This window comes from Furipterus horrens, unplaced genomic scaffold, assembly GCF_987537825.1.
Source record: "Furipterus horrens unplaced genomic scaffold, mFurHor1.1.pri manual_scaffold_7, whole genome shotgun sequence".
Taxonomy (NCBI): domain Eukaryota; kingdom Metazoa; phylum Chordata; class Mammalia; order Chiroptera; family Furipteridae; genus Furipterus; species Furipterus horrens.
The window spans coordinates 9,540,375-9,557,918 of NW_028327177.1; the positions used below are offsets into that span (position 1 = coordinate 9,540,375).

General features: G+C 41.0%; 1 protein-coding gene across 2 annotated transcripts in view; it reads right to left on the bottom strand.

The window, feature by feature from the left end:
• NSMCE2 (NSE2 SUMO ligase component of SMC5/6 complex) overlaps nucleotides 1-17,544 on the bottom strand; it is a 211,595-nt gene that overhangs the window by 85,890 nt on the left and 108,161 nt on the right. The window contains exon 5 of one of the 2 annotated variants that reach the window (XM_090283373.1): nucleotides 10,516-10,599. The exons of the other annotated variant lie outside the window; for it this stretch is intronic. Within the exon in view, the coding sequence (XP_090139499.1) occupies nucleotides 10,516-10,599 (84 nt within the window). The remainder of the gene's footprint in view (nucleotides 1-10,515; nucleotides 10,600-17,544) is intronic. 2 annotated transcript variants of the gene reach the window in all.

Below are 17,544 nucleotides of genomic sequence, written 5' to 3' on the forward strand. Positions count from 1 at the left end.
TTAGCTAAAGAGTCTCCTTGCTCAAGGTCATGGCCCTTCCCAGGTGACAGCACGCAGGGGCTGGTCAATGTGGTACAGAGGCCTGGCTGAAGCTGCTGCTGAGAACTGGGTCTTCGCAGTTGGCTCCTCCCTCTTCCCTCTCTTGCCACGGGCGCTGATCCCGAGAGCGGGCTTATCTCCAGCTCGGTCTCCCAGACACCCAACTTGGGATATCTGCATTCTTTTGCTTCACCTTGCTGCTGACTCAGTGGCTTCAACTATAAAAGGGGAGGTTGGGTTAGATGAGCCCAATCTAGTTTCAGCTCCAAAACTGTGGTGTGGCCAAATTGAAAAAAAAAAAAACCCCAAACTCAGGGATTCGTACTAGAACCACACTTCCCACCCTGCCTTAACTTCTGATCACACTATTGTGCCTTCTGCCCAGCACACCCGGCTGTCCCTCCCAGCACCTGGCTAACCCTTTACTCACTCAACACTCAGTCCCCCTGTCATCTCATTGAGGAAGTCTTCCTTGACACGGAGGAAGGATTAGGTGTCTCTCTTCGGTGTTGCTGTGAAATCCACTACATATCACTGTCATCATGATTCTACGCTGCTTCAGAATTGCTTGTTTATGTGTCTGTCTTCTTGTTTTGGCAACAAAACTGGGTGGCTTAGCACGACAGTCATTTATTTGCTCATGAATCTGCAATTTGGGCAGGGCTCGGTGAGAATGGTGTTGGCTGGGGCAGCTCTCCCGGGGCTGGAGGGCCTTCTCTGACATGGCTCGGGCACAGCTACAGGTGGATGCTCTCCCTGGCTCTCTCCAAGGGGCGTTTTAGGCTCCTTCACAGCATGGTAGCTGGCTTCTCAGAGCTCGTGTCCCCAAGACCCAGGAAATGGACGCTGCTAGTTTCTTAAAAAAAACAAAACAAAACCCACTTTATTTATTTCTTTTAGAGAGAGAGAAAAGGAGGGAGAAATATAGTTTCCTAAATATAATTTGTCTTGTAAATCAGACAGCCTATAGGACTGTCTGAGATGGAGAGAAATAACAATGTGCAAGAGATACATAAATCTCTCACACGCCCCCCAACTGGGGACCCGGCCCACAACCCAGGCATGTTCCCTGACCAGGAATTGAACCATCAACCTTTCAGTTCGCAGACCAGCACTCAATCCACTGAACCACACCAGCCGGGGCTTTTTTAAAAACAATGATTTTATTTGGAAAGTGCTAGTTTCTTAAGGTCTGGGCCCAGAAACTGAATAATTTCTGCCATAGTCTATTATCAGGTAGGCACAGAACCCAGATTCAAGGGGAGGGAGTAGAGCCCCACCTTTGGAAGGGAGGAGTGTCAAAGGATCCAGGGGGTAGCGCGGTGGCATGTTGTAAAACCACCACCCTTCCCTATTGACTTATGAGCTCTCGTTGGACTGCGAGCATGTCACATGTCTGCTGAATAAGGGGGTCCACTCCTGCCTACACAGACGTCACGGTGTCAGTCAGCCACTCACACCAAGGAAGTTCCAGACAGCTCTATGTCAACTGGCAAGAGGATTAAGGCTCTGAGAAAATGAGACTTAATATCTTATAGCATTTTAGAAATAGGAAGGATTTATGAGATAATCAAATTATTAACTCTTTATTTAAAAAAAAAAAAACCCATAAAACAAGCAAACAAAAACCCTGAGGTGTACAGATAACAATACAACAAAGAATCTATGTCAGTCAATCACATAAAAAGCAATGACTCAGAACTTGATATAGATTGTACGTATATACTATTTACTTGCTCAGTTTCTTTTAGCAAGTCAGAGCTAACTAAACCTCAGAATGTGAGTGATGAGTACTGTTGATGTTCTTTCTTTTAAAGGGGGATACTATTTACTCTTGCAAATTGGGTCCCATTTACAGCTATCATGGTAATTCGATGACTTGATGACGCACTGCATGTCTTTGTAAAACATTCTGTGGCACATTGATGACTCAAATACTAGGTACTGACATGCACCTAGCCATTCAAAAGAATACGAAAGAGTGCGTAAGACCTTGCTATCAGACATCTTTAAACATGACTGAGACACAAATATAAACAACAGAGGTATTTGACTTTGACTCGTTAAAGGTAATTATTAAAGTAAAAAAAAAAAAAGAAATAATTGGACATTAATTAGGATCAAAAACAAGCCTAACTCTAAAAGGTGAATTTTGACTAAATAAAAAAATAAATAAATTAGTTTGCTAATTTGCCGAGAGATACCTAATTATAGCTTTAGAAACACATACTTTGGACCGGAAAACATTTAATCTCTTCTAGTTTTCTGAGGAGCTTCAAAACACTAGATAATCTTATAGGAGAAATTATGACTATGACTAGAAAAAATAAAAATAAAAAAACAGCGAAAACTGACAATTAACTGAATCCATGGTAGCCTTTTACCAAGAAAACAAAATTCATTTCCCCAAGGGAATAAATTTTTTTCTCAGAATTCTTTCTGTGGATAACATTTAGAAAATGTAGTTTCTAAAATGTAATTGTCTTGTAAATCAGACAGCCTATATGACTTCCTTGGAAACATTCTGGAGGGAAGGCTCAATACCAATTTGGCAATGCCATAATAAATATTAGTCACATGAGATGCTGGTTTTATAGGAAAAACTAAGAGGTGTATTTAAAACACGATCGGCACTCCCTACCCAATGTTTATGCAGTTACTACTTCTTATCCAGCACATCTGAGAAACCACATAATCCCCTGGAACTGATATCAGAGGTAAAGTAAAAACTTAAAAAAAAAAAAAAAAAAAAAACCCTCATGTGATCCATTTGAACTATTGCAGGAATTCCCCAAACACCCATCCACCGCGTCTTTTTGTGCAGTGCCAGAAAAGGGCCTGCCCCTTGGGGTTAATTGCTATCGATCAGTACTTTGTTATGTATCTACTATAAGCAAGGCTTTGCAAAGACTGCCCCCCCGCCCCCCCAAAAATCAGAATCTGTGTACACCTGCTAATTCAAATTCTCTATCAGATAACAGAATTCAACATTCTCCAAGACAAGGCAACATGGAACTCAGAGAGCATAAATAAGCTCCCTTTATATATCCTTATTTCAGGTGTCACCTAGCTTTACTTAGACATGGCGTGGGAGGACAGTTTTTTCTTTCTAATCTGAGAAAGCAATAATAGCTGAGAGTTTACCATTTGCCAGGCACAATGTTAAGTACTTTCTGTGTACTGCGATTTCAATTAATCTTTATTTTACAGGTAAGAAAAGCTAGGCTTAAGATCTAAAGAGACTAACAGGGGGAGCACCGCTGGTGGGCGACAATGCTTTGAATGGGCCTGCTTTGCTCCAGAACTTGAGTACCCCCTTGCTCCCCAACAATCTCATCTATTTCCAAGGCTACAAGCATTTCCTGATGGCACCGCTGAGGATATTTTTAGCTCCTTCCCCAGATTCCAGAGTGTACTTCCAATGGTTTGCCTCCAAATTGATACTGTGTAAGTCTCTTAAACTCAGCATGTTAAAAGCCAGACTCCCTGTCCTAAACCCCAAGCCTGCTTCCCCTTCTGGGATCTGTGCCGTGTGGTGGCAGCACAGTATAGTACGTTGTAGGGAAAAAGGTCTTTTGACTACAGGTCCAAGTTCAAATCTTGGCTCTGACACTTAGCCCCTGTCAGAACTTGGGCAACTCATTTAACGTTGCTTTAAAAGCTTCAGTTTCACCCTCGCCAGGTGGCTCAACTGGTTGGAGCATCATCCTGTACACCAGAAGCTTGTGGGTTTGATACCTGGTGAAGGCGTGTACAGGAGGCAACCAATGGGTGCCTCTTTCCCTCTATTTCTCTCTTACTCCCTTCCCTTCTCTCCAAAAATCAATAAACATATTCTTGGGTGAGGATTAAAAAAGTAATCAAAATACATTGTGAGCATCTTTACCTTTCCACAGCAAGAAGCAAACATAGAAAATAGTGTTTCTCAATGTTTTTAAAAGTCCATGGCGCCTTAAATACACTTAAACAAAAACAAAAAATCCAGAAACCCAACAAACTCAAACCTGCCTTTAATGTTTGAAATAAAAAATAAATAAATATCATGAACTTAAGATATGAAAACAATGTCAGATTTGGGAAAAAACTGACCAGACAGCTCGGCCTGCACAGCCACACACCGAGGAAAACCAGCCTTGCCAATGGAGGCCAACAGCGTGCGGGGCGTTCAAAGCCTGCTCACCTGTTTTGGAGTAAACACAAGAATATTTTGCTCAAAAATACTTCGGAGGGATTTTTCTGGACATTATTTTGGCAGCTGAGTGAGGTTTGAGTTCCAAACACTCCCCGGGAAGATCTCCTGGCAAAGACTGGATGTAGGTGAGAGAAGGGTCCCTCCCAAACCCCAAGTGTGTTTTGCAGCCGTGAGTTGAGAAGCTATCACCCACATTTATTCTTCTGGTAGATGAAGGTAAAAAGTTCCCCTCCCTGAATTCATCTTCAGAAAGATGTTTTTCTGAGACCTTGGGACTAGTTAGAAAATCAGTTGCTGCGTCTGGTACAGCATGACGGTCAGGGAGGCGGACCTCGGCACCAGACTGGGTGTGAATCTTGGCTCTGCCAATTACCAGCAGGCGCCCTCAGGCAAGCTACTGGGACCGTTCTCTTCTTATCTTTACCAGTAAAATATGTAAAATACTATCTGTACCCACTTCACATGACTGTTTTAAGTACTGTTTACATGAGGCAGGGCATGTCGAAAGCACTGGAACAATACCTAGGTTGCAGGAACCACTTGAAAAATGTTCGAATCTTGTTAGTACAGCAGGACTTTGGCTGCAAAAACGTGATGTGTCACATAATGATGCTGGGCTTACCCTTTGAAGTTTCAGTCCTTTGTAGCCTTCTAATACAGCTTCCAAACGTGTTATGCTCTGCTGATTGTCTGCAAGTTTGAAGCACTTGCTTCTGTCCTTATCATCTTGGAAACAGAGTGACATTATCTTTTAGCTAATAACTCTTTCCAAGAACTTCTCCTTTTGACATGAGTGAAAACGTCTAGCAGAACGTGAGCTAATATAAATATTCCCTGATTATAGCTTCTCATATTTGGTTTTAATTTTTTTAAATAAAATCTTTAATTCACTGGAACGCATCTTAAAGTAATCTTGGATTTGACTGTCATTAAAACATTAGCCGATGGCTCTAAAAAATTTCTCAAATAGCCAGCTTTCCCCCACTGGTTTGAAAATCTATCACACCACAAAATCTCACATGTGCTTCTTACACGAGCTGTGTGTCTGTTTCTTACTGTTCTCACATTGGAGCTTAAGTTTCACCAAGAAAGGGACTTGGTTGCTTTGGTTCCCTGCTGGATCACCAGAGCGATGTCTGGTTCACAGGAATAAGTGGCTGAAAAGGCTCTGCTCTTCTGATCTCTCAATGCGATTACTGTGTAACTGGTTTTCTAATGAAAAACAAATGCTACGTTATTAACACAAATCAGAACTGATCATATTAACAATTCTTTGCTAGTATTTGACTTACGATTTCATACGTGTAGTTTTAAGAAAAAGTGTTCTTAGCTTTTAAGAAAAAGAAAAGAACACAGAATGTGGTCATCATCATCTCAGCTTCATAAAATCAACTGGGAGATTTGCCATAATTTTTTGTGACTTGAAATAGATTAGGAAGCATAGGAAATACCTGTTTCTTTAAGATTTGACAACATTTGCCCTGGCTGGTGTGGCTCAGTGGATTGAGTGCCAGTCTGCAAACCAAAGGGTCACAGGTTCGACTCCCAGCCAGGGCACATGCCTGGGTTGCCAGCCAGGTCCCTGGTTAGGGGCGTGCGGAAGGCAATAGATCCATATGTGTCTTGCACAACAATGTCTCCCCCGCTCCCACCTCTCTCTCTAAAAGTAAATAAATAAAATCTTTTTTTTTTTTTTAAAAAAGACCACATTTAACAATGAGTATGTCTAGAATTTGCATTTTGAGGGAGGAAGAAATATTTGTTTTAATTCTTTCTTTGTCAATGTCATCACAGTGTTAGTTATTTTGAGTCAATTCTGGTTATTTTTTTAAAATTTATTTTTGGTCATTCAGTTTACAGATTGCCTTTATTGTCATAGTTAAAAATACTACTTTTGAAATATATATATTTTAAGAATTCCCTCTACAACTATTGTTGTATACCTTTTTTAAAAATTTTTTTAAGGTGTGCTTCTGGATCATGTTATGGCTGATTTAAAAAAATCAATTTGAATCCTTGTCTTTTAATAGAATAGGGCAGTCAGTACATGGCAATAAATATGCTCAGTTTTAATTTTAAACTATACAGTATTCTATTTCTTATGCATTCAAATGTCCCCCCACCCGAACTCTTAGCCAATTGATTGAAAAGTTATCTGTCCTATTTCTACATTAGCACTACTTAACTTTAAACTTTCTTTTTGGCGCCAACAATAAAACAGCTTTTTGGAATTTCCTTGCACTCGTCCATCTTCCTTCTGCCGAGCTGTTGAAACACTTAATGATCACAGATCCCCATTATTATTAAGCTGTAACATTATTCTTTTTGAGGGACCATTTATCATTAGCATGTGGCTTACTACTATATTAACAACTGTTATTCACAGTTAAGTCCGTACCACTTAAAAATACTCGATTACAATTTCTTCGACTTACCGGGTTCTTTGGGTTTTTTATTCTTACTAATTACTTGTTTGGTTCTAGGATGTCTTCGCACATATTTTTTTAGGTTAAGCACAAGAGTGGCATATTTTGAGTCATTCAATGTCAAAGACTTTTTGTTGTCAAGAAAAGAAGTCTCATCTGGCTGTAAAATTTGAGCAACAACCCTTTCCTCTCTAATGTCTAAGGCGATGACTGTTACATAGCATGCTACTAAGTACTGGATACAAATTTATTTTCCTTTTGTATAAAACATCTTCTCCCTCGCTCCACCCCACCTCATCCCCACATGTGAATGCTTATAGTTTATTCATTTTTGAAATGACAACGTGGTTACAATATGTCTAAGACTGATTTTTCGTCGTTATTATTCTCTTCATTTAACAACAGCTATATTGAGATATAATTCACCTAGCATAAAATTTCTTCATTATTTTTTGCTGACTGCCCGAGCCCTGTGATGTGAAGATTCATGACTCCCTTCGGAAGAAAGGCGCTGGTGAACATGGGAAGCTGACTATGTAAGCTCAGGTCATCACCTTGACCCAGAAGCCTCTCCAATACCCCCGCACATGGACTGCCACGGCCATACTGTGACCCTCCCCACTGCTCCCTGGCTCCATCTTGGGACATGCTTTCCACTCTTTACACACTCCTGGCTCCCTCCTCAGTTTCCCCCAAAGCGGGGTCCCCCTCTCCTCTCATTCCACATGCTCCTCCTGGGCAATCTCACCCACTTCCTAGCTCCATCTGTCATCAGTATCAATGGTTCTAAGGCCCCTCCCCAGCTACTGTTCATACAGCAACGTCTCTCATTAGACACAGCGATTCACAGCTACAAGGACGTCCTGAAATCCCAGACGGGGTTTTTGTAGGTTGAAGAAGCACTTCTCCTGCCCAGGGACCTTTGGTCTGAGACACACACCCATTTCTGCTCTGGTGGGAAGCACTCCCCGCCCCCCCCCCCCCCCACACCACACACACACACACTGAGCTGTCCACTCCAGAAGCCTGCAAGTTATGGTCATCACTAGCCTTGAGAACTAAGACGGTATCTCTCTAGTTTGCCACTGTATGTAACAGTGTCTAACAAACAGGAGCACAACAAATACTTACTGAAGAAATGAATTCAGTCAGACAACATATATCCTTTCAATTCCCCCTCTTCTTGTCACCCACACTGTCAGTCCTTCAGTTAACATCACTATTGTCGTTACTGGCTTACCACCCAAGGCTGCCAGCCCCCATCCTGCTTTCCCCTGCCCACCCATGCTCCACACACACTACAGCCAGTTATATTTTTCAGTCACAGATATTAAAAAAAAAAAAAAAAAAATCATTCCTTAACTTAAGGCCCTTTAAAGTAAAATCCAAATTTCTCATCATAACACACAAGTCTATAACTCTCATAACTTAGTGCATAGCATCCCTTCCACATGGGAGAACAACTCAGGCGTCATTCTAGGGAGTTTCCTGATGCTCCAAAGCTGACTTAAGTGCTCATGTGCTCTCCAAAGGATCCTAGACTTCTACCATTGCAGCCATTCTGTCCAGTAATTGTCTGTCCACTCGTCTGTCTCTGCCACCGCTCTATACGTCTGATGGGTGGGCCCCTGTCCTTTCCCTGCATTACAATGCCCTGCGCAGTTCCCGGCACACAGTGGACATTCAGTGAGTGCCTGGTGCATAAGTGTATCTTCAATGGTCACCAGTGACCAGGAAAGTAGGTAACTTTGGACTCCCATCCTGGGACAGGAATTCTGAACCCCGCTGGGGTCCATAACAGGAACTAGGTGTGCACGAACGCCGTGAAATTCTACCCAACATTTTAGGTGTATGTACATTTTCAGGATGATTTTCAGACTGTCTAAAGAGTCCATAATCCTAGAAGTTTAAGGAATACTACTGTTGGAGTTGATTTGGTTAGAAGAAGAAAGGAATATTCTAAAGTGCATTACTAACAAAAACAAAATGTAGATACTATGTACACATAACACATAGACACAGAGCCACAGACACACACAGGGATGGACTTAATGATATCAACCCTTACAGTAAACCTTTTACTGGAAAGGGACAAGACTCAGAGAAGTTAGGGGGCCACAGGAAGACTCAAGAAAAGCAGATAATGCCAGAAGAACTTGGAAAGGCAGAACAGATAGAAAAGGCACTTGAGTCTACTCTGCCATTTGATGTAGGTCCTTACGCAGCCAGTATGTGAACGTCTGGCTTTAGCACGAAGGACACCAAGACCCGAAGATGTCTGTATAATTCTGAAAACTGCGAACTTCAGCTTGCCACAATGCTGCCCGAATTCAGGACAGTTCTGTTCCACCAATCCAGTTGTCTTTTTTAGTTCTGTCCAGTGAGTCCCTGTCTAGACTCTGACCTTCGACAGAAGGCAAAAAAGCCAAAGGCAGGCCGTGGCCTGGGCCTGGGAGAAAGGAGGGGCAGGGAGAGGAGTGGTCGAACGCTCGTTGCTTCTCAGGAGACCGCCTTTTCTCTGGCTCAGGCTACTCCTTTGTCTTTATATTCAGAATATAGTTTATGGACTCCCTCGTTGCAGGCACTTGACAATATATCGTGTATTTTGGTAAAATGAGAAAATGCATGTAAGTTCTGAAAAATACAGGTAGTTTAGACAGTTGTGGGTATTTATGAAATAACTGTTGACCATGTTTATCCTCTCGCCGGGACTCAAACATTTAATGAAGGAAGTGAATATGATTTTTTCCTTTTTGCTAATTCCTTATGTCAGCATAAAATATACTATATCCTTCCTGGTTTGCTTTAGGCAAGGCTAACTTCTGTATCCTAAGAGGCTGTTACTGATCCACAAAGCTAGGACAACGACTGCGGAAGTGGTGAAAAGCTTCATTTTGAGTGCTTCGATGCTTCCTAGCCTAACTTCCATCACTGGAGAGACCGCAGCGCGGCTACCGATTTTTCATCCATGACGTCTCCGGCTGCGAAACACAGGGGATGAGAACTGGACCCTGCCCTCCTCAGCACCATCCTTCACCCAAAGAAAATGAAAGCCAAAGGGTGGTGAGATTGCTCAAAAGGCCTAAAGAACTCACTGACTCGTTAACCGGCAGCTAAATAATCAAGAATGGTCCCTAATCACCTATACAGCCATCCAGCGCCACGCCACTGGCCATCAACACACAAGAGCGCTCTGTAGTAGTGTGCAGGGATAGAAGCCTCACGTATTTGTTAGACGTACTAATAATCCAATAGTATCTAATTGTATAAATGAACAAAACTGTGATTTTTTTTTTTTAAAACAATAATTTCTTAGGAACCAAGTTTGGAAAAAAAAAAGTCTTTTCAAGATTTTCTATTTACCTATCCTATCTGAAATTTTGGTGAGGTTCTAATCTGTTTAAACCACAGTGACAATTGAGGATTGTTTTGTGGACATTCCTGGTAAATGTACAGTGAAATGTCGCCGTCAGTTATTCTGGCTGGGATTTGGAGTGCGGGGGGGAGGAGGAATAGAAGAGAGGGGGAAAAACTGATGATCAACAAAGTCCCACCGAGTAGTCTATTTATTCGATGGAACAGTTCATTTTTTAAAAATTCCAGGATTCACTTAAGAGTTGTATTGGTTTTTTTTGCCCTGTTATCTACTCTGATAGCCTCTTCAGCAAGAAACTGTTAATGATTTCTTAAAATCTGGTGTAAGTACCATTATATCCACAGACGAGCCAAATGTGTCATTGAGAACCTGAGCTTTGTTTTTTCCATAGCGGTGTGTGAGACCTGAAACCCTTCCAAAAGCAGCTGGGGCTATTCTGAGGGAAGAGAGAAGGATGAGAACGGAAGAAAAAAGTCTATAACCTCGTTCACGGCCTGCTCTACTGGCTTCCTTATCCTTAATCTGGTCGGACTCACTGTATCCTCCATCTTCCGTAGGTCTCCCCGCTGCAAGAGAGACCAGGTTAGGAAGTGACCGAGTGTGGTGCCAGGATCAATGCTCACAATGAGATGAGAGGCAGAAGCGAAGCCAGAGGAGGCTGAGAAGGCAGAACTGGAAATGAGTGTTTGGAGGTCCTTGCAATGGGGCCCCGCCAGTAAATTTCCCACCCATCCATACTGGTGTGAAATTTGCAAATCCAAATAGATAATACTCACCAGAGGAAAAGGATCTATTGTCACTGAGAGAATATTTGGGGCTCTCTAACTGAAATGTGCACGTGATTAAGACGTTAACATAATACTTTTGAGAAGAATTAGTCTCGTGAAGTGTGGAATGGAATGGAGACGTGGAGCCGGACGACACAAATGGGCATCACCTGGAAAATCCAGCGGTCCACTCCAATAGACGCCACAAGGTAACATTCACCTCGATGAGCCTTGCAAACTCTGATACCCGACCTCATTGACTGGACCCAGGTATGCAGACTCAGGCTAACAAAACTCACAAGACACTGATGTGTTAACAAAGAAAAGACGAAAGCGACTTTATTATTCACAATGAATAACAGAAGAATCAGGCACACTGAATGTCTGTATCAGCCTGAGTGACTTGTCTCCTCGGGAAGGCAAATTACCGGAGGGAAGCTTGGTGCGCACAGAGGCAGAGCAAGTGGAGTCAATTATGCAGGATTCCAGGACAAATGGCATGAGGCTCTGCCGCTCTCTGTGACCAGGTCACCCACCTGCCAGGCAGCTAGGGATGCTGAGCTCCGCCTGGCAGATGCATCGGTCAGAGAGTGCCTCGTCAGGCATCATGACTATTGCATTAATAGCTTTTCTTTTCCTCTGTTTTGGAGACAGAGAAAATGCTCTTCTGATGGAGATTGTCTATGAGTATGTGTTTTTAAGATGTCAGTTATAACCCTCAGTTAGGTTACAGTCAAATCTTACTGCCCAAGGCGTCTTCATGTCTCTTACGACCACATTGCTTCTCTTGGATTTAATCTGTTAGGTGTCGTTTTCTTAGTTTAATTTTCAGATGCTATTTTCATATTCCTGTTTTCTGGGATCCAGAGGGGCACTGCATGGTAGACTCCACATTTGCCTACAGGTTCCACAAAGTGTCAAATTCAAATCAACCTGTATTCACTGTGCCAACTTTATGCCCACTGCTGTGCCAGGTACAAAATAATTCTCAAAAAATATAACAAGAGCCTCTAATAAAAAGTTACATCTACTGGATGCCCACATCCCTAGATTCTTCTTAAGGTACATTTATTCACCCATCTCTCTCTAGTATTTACAGACCTTCTACTGTGTACCAGGACTTACTAGGCACAAGAAATATAAAGATGCACACGACACTGTCTTGTTCTCTTAACAGCTTATAACCTAGCAAAGGAACAAGACGTGCTTCTTTGCTTTGTTTTTAAAGATACTGTGTCAGGTGGTATGGAGCATAGTAGAGGGAGTGCTTTTATATCTAGGGGCAGAGACAGAAGCCATATCTTCCTTAAAATCTGACTTTAAAAAAATGCTAAATAAAAAGAATATTTAAAAGAAAAATTAACAACAGTGGTATGAAGCACAAAAATAAGTTCCTTCCTTGCTACTTCTCCATGCTTTTTCTACCTCTCAAGGTTGCCCTCAGTAATTTGTGAACACTCTTCCAGACCTTTTTTCCCTGTATATGAAACACACACACACACACAGTTTCGCATTCCCCAACGCATGCATATTTATATATAAACATAAATTTATATATTTATTATATCAACATGTAAAACATGTATTATACATCCCATTTATATATTACACACATACACATGCACATGTATAACATACACACGGGTGGGATGATTGTGTGTGTATATATACATATATACACACACATATGTATAGATATAGTCTCATAACTTATTCTTTCAGTTTTAATTCCTTGTTGTAAATTACAATATGTATATAGAAGAGTGCACAAAAGAAATATACTCAGTTTAGAAAATAAATCATCCTGGATAGCTACCACTAGGTCAATAAATAGGAAATTCTGAGCACCCCAGAAACTTGTTGCATGCGCCTACCCTCTCCATTATCTGAACTTTATGTTAATCATTCCCCAGTTTTCTGTTGAGTTTTCCTACTTATGAGACAGACACAGTTCAAATTTGCCAGAAACACCCTCAGGGCAAGAGCCGCTTCCTCTCTCTAAGCCTTTCTACACTCTCGCTTTTCCTTGGACTCTGGCCTTTAATTCCTTATCCTTTCAGCCCTTTGTTGTTATGAGGTTGTCTTCTTATACATAGTCAACAGGGTCAATTATTTCCAGCAGGACTGTTCAAATGACCTAATCGGCCATATGTCCAGTAACAGAAATCTGTGTCACTTCTCAATTTCTTCCCTGTGTTGCAGTTATGTGTGTAAATGTAGATTCTTATCCGCTAGATCCTAACTCCTTAGGGGTTATGAGAGTCAAACGTCTTGATTTCCTGAAGCACAAGTATGAAATATGTGAAATACGCAGTAAATGTGGAGAGAGTAAAGAATAAACGGACAGAGAAGAAAGAGCCTATATATGTAAGTACTCCTGCCCTTGAAGTGTTTCCATTTTCTTTTTGTGAAGGAAGATATGATGTACATGCATAAAATAATTTGACACGAAACAATTTGAGGCATAAAGAGAGATGCTTAAATGAAATTCCTTATATTCATTGACATGAAAAAATTTCCAAGATATACTGTCAAGCGAAGAAAAATTTGTAGGATGGTGTCCGTGTATAAATGTAACTACATTTATCTCCCATGTCTGTAAATAGGCGTGCCCACATCTATGTGCCCAAGAGCATCCTTGTTTATGCACAGAAACAGAACTCTATAAAGACACACAGCAGTGGGTATTCCCCCAGACTAGGACAGGCAAGCCGGAAGTTATCTTTTCACTTTCAAATATCCTATATCATACTTCCACAGGAAGCATATATTACTTTTACATTTAGGGGGAAACTTTAAATTATATTCAAGGGAAACATATCTGATGAAGGAAATCAAGAAGGAAAAAATAGGTAGGGAGACAACTGACTGGGGAAGGCTTCTTCAGAAAGGCAGGACGTGAAACGGGCATGGTAGGACGGGGAGAGTTTAAATGGGAGAGCAGGGGTGGCGAAAAGGGGTGACAGCTCTGTTTTGAGTGGACATTAGAAAGGAAATGAGGGTGGTAACTGAAGGGGACCACAGGGAAGTTCACCTAAGACTAAGGCCAGCTGACGCTGAGAGACATGATTAAGTGGACAAAACAGAGACATAGCCTAAACTATGAACTGTCATCGACATTAAGGACTTATGATCTGTTTGATGGGAAATAGAAGCCATTTCAGGTTACTTACTGTGCAAGGTCATGACATCAGATAATATTAGCCTCATGGAGTAATTTGTGCAGAATGAGGTCCAGCATGAGAAGTCCCCAGTCATTTGTAAGTGCGAGATCAATAATTGTAGGTTTTATTGTTATTATATTAAAATTACATTTTAAGGAGATTATCCCAGTGTTCTTGTATAAAATGCACTATAGGGGAAGAAAGCCTCAGAGCAAGGAGATTTCCTTAGCAATATAACATCCTTGAAAGAGCTTAGTCAGTTTTCACAAGCTGAAAAATGCAGATATGTTCCTGCCTCTCAGGATTCTTATAGGGATTACATGTACAGAAAGTGCCACAGTCAAATGCACGAGTCCATTTCTTCTCAACTGCAATTACAGTCCAGAGATATGTTGATAAGGATCAGAACTGATATCCTAATCATGGGAGTGGAAAAGCTAAAACCCAGGGATTTTTCTAAATAAATAACCAACAGAGATCTATTTGTTAGATGCAGGGAATAAACAAGGAAAAGATGGTGATCTCTAGGCTTCCAGCAGGGGAGACCTGTGGGATGGTCTAGACGTGTGATCTTCGTGGTGGGGTCACGACACTCCAACCATGTGGGTTTCGCCTCCCCTCCCTCTCACTCTTGATCCACTACCCTCCCCCCCTGGTGTGGGGCCATCATCTCCTTGTATTAGTACAAATATGGCTTGACATATTTTAAGATAAAAGTGCATTTATATTCATTTTATTTTGAAAAACTATTTTCAGGAATGCATAAAAACCTTAAAACAATTGAAACATGCAAAGTTACCGACTACTTAATGGTTGCAGTGGGCAAAACTTAGCAATACATTGTTAAAAATAAAAAATCCCACATTTGACATAAGTAAAATATCTGACAGAATTAAACATCCTTAGGATTTAAAATTATTTGTATTTGTATTATATAAAGGCCCAAATCATGAAATTATGAAAAGCAAGAGAGATCAAGAAAAATTATTCATAGAAGTGATACTGATTTACTGTGTTTTAAAAATTCTTTTCTCCTCAGTGGATTCTGGCTTCTGAGTTACACGTTACAACCCTGGACTGTCGTCTTAAAGCGGCATTTATTACAGCTTTACGGCATTCCAAAAGCTCAGCTGGTTACTCTGTGTTGCCTAGCTAGAGGTCGAAAGCTTGAGGGCTATGACATGGTACAAAATAAAATTTTTAAAAGCTTAAAAGTGATCTGTCATGCTTCAGACTTCTTTTCTGTAAGGCCACAGCCCCGTAGAAGATGACAAAGAGTGGCAATTGTGTAACTAAGCCTTCAGAACTAGTTACGCCTCTGGAATGTGATCACCGTTTTGCAATGCAGTGGGTCACCATCATATGAAAATCTTGGGAAATACAGTATCTTGGTTACCTGCTAGTTCCTGTGAGAGTACAGCTCATTCCCACAGCACTACAGGGGACTTCGGTCTACACTGCCAACCGACAGTGCTTTGTACTTAAGATCGTATTTTAAAAGAAATGTTAAGACTACTTATGCTTACTTAAAAAGATAAAAACAGAGGGGGAGGGGGAGGAGGAGGAGGAAGGAACACACTTTCACAGTAATATGGAAAAGGGCAGGTAGGAGAGGACTCTGAAACAAAATTGGCTGTGACTTGTCGCTTGTTGAAGGTGGGGATAAGTACACAGAAGTTCGCCTTTTATTGTGCCTACTTCATATGTTGAAATGTTCTATAATAAGAAGTCTAAAAAAGGCACATACCTAATTTTTCAGGATTGTCTCCTAACTCAATACCTAAAAAGGGCCATCTCGGTACTATTAATAGTAGAGCAATAAATATGTCATCTTTATAACACTGAGTTATGACTTCAAGAACTCCTGAGGTTTATGTGCCCAACCATAACAAAAATCTTACCAGACAATAATCCTTGTTACATGCATAGCACTTATACAAAGCACTTTCACATCTATTACCTCAACGGACCTTCACAATAACACCAAGATGCCATGGTTAACATTTTAATTTATGAAAAAGAAATACGAAGCCCAGAGAAGTTAAGTGGCTTTCATTCCATTTTCATTCCACACACATTTCCTGAATATACAGTATGTGTCAGTCAGTTCTGACCTAGGCATTAGGAATTAGGAGACAAAAAGTAATTCCTTCTTCCAAGAGGTGTGTAGTCTAGTAGAGAGAACAGGTTTATAAACTGATAATTACATGGTGATGTGATTCATGCTACAGTGAAGTGCTTTTCAAAAAACTTCTTAACCGTGACCTGCAGTAAGAAATATATTTTACATTACCATGCAACAGATATAAAAAAAAGTTTAAATGAAACAAAAGTTTCATGAAACAATTCTCTTCCTATGCATGATGCATACTGTATTTTCTTTCTTTTAAAAATAGTGCAGATTTTTAAAGAGAGGAAGGGAGAGAGGGGGAGATGGGGGAAAAGAGAGAAAGAGATATCCGTTTGTTGTTTTACTTATTTATGTATTCATTAGTTAATTCTTGTATGTGTGCCCTGACCGGGGAATTGAACCCACAACCTTGACATATGGGGACAATGCTCTAACCAACTGAGCTACCTGGCCATGGTATACTGTAGTATTTTCTAATGTACCCCATTCAGTAACCTTTTCCTTTTTAATAAAATGCTGGTCACAGCCTTTTACAATGACTTCATTCTTCACTGATGGGTTGCAACCTACATTGTACAAAAGTGCTATGATGAGTATGATCAGAGTTCTATCATGCAGAGTTCAAAAAAGGAAACAAAAACTCTGTTCCAGGGAACAAGAAAGCCTTTAAAGAGGCTGGTCTCTGGGTACCTTTCAATATTAAAGTGGCAGAACCAGAGGTCTTACAATGCTCTACCACTTTGCTCTTGCAATAGCTGACCTGTTGCACGCTAGCCAAATACAAAACAGCAACAGACTGTGAACTCACTGATAAGCTATGAAAACAAGTTGTTTTCTTGAAGGGATGTCAGCGATCATTCACTCACATGTACTAACTCACATTATGTGGCACAGGACTTCCTGTCTATTGGATCATCCTGCTGCTACCTGTAAAACAACGATAAACATCCTGAGTCTATAGAGTTTACTCTATGACTCATGGTCCTAAATATTTGTCCTCTAGAATAAAGACTTAAAAAGCAAGAGAACAGGATAATGTGTTAGACGTAAAATTAGATGTTGTGATTTTTATTAACCACGGATCCACACTGTGATTTTGTTCAGTGCCTCAGTCTTCTATCTCGACAGTTTGCTGTCCATCCAGGGCAGTTGTACCTGCTGTGTACAGACTCCGTGAAGGGAAGAGCTGGCAAAAGCAGATGAATCCATGGGTACTAATAGCTCATGCTGCTGCCCCCTGCTGTCTAAGAAAGGCAGGGGACGGATTAGGGAGACCCAATGGGCCGGATTTTGCTTTGCCATTTCCTCCATCAGGAAGGTTTCCATTTTCAGGTACTTGTTTTGAGAATCCATTTTGCCCAATTACACCAAAGACTCATTTGGTGAACTTGACCCAGTCTTGTAAGTTCCATGTGCCTTTTATCCATTTAGCAATAAAAAAATAATATG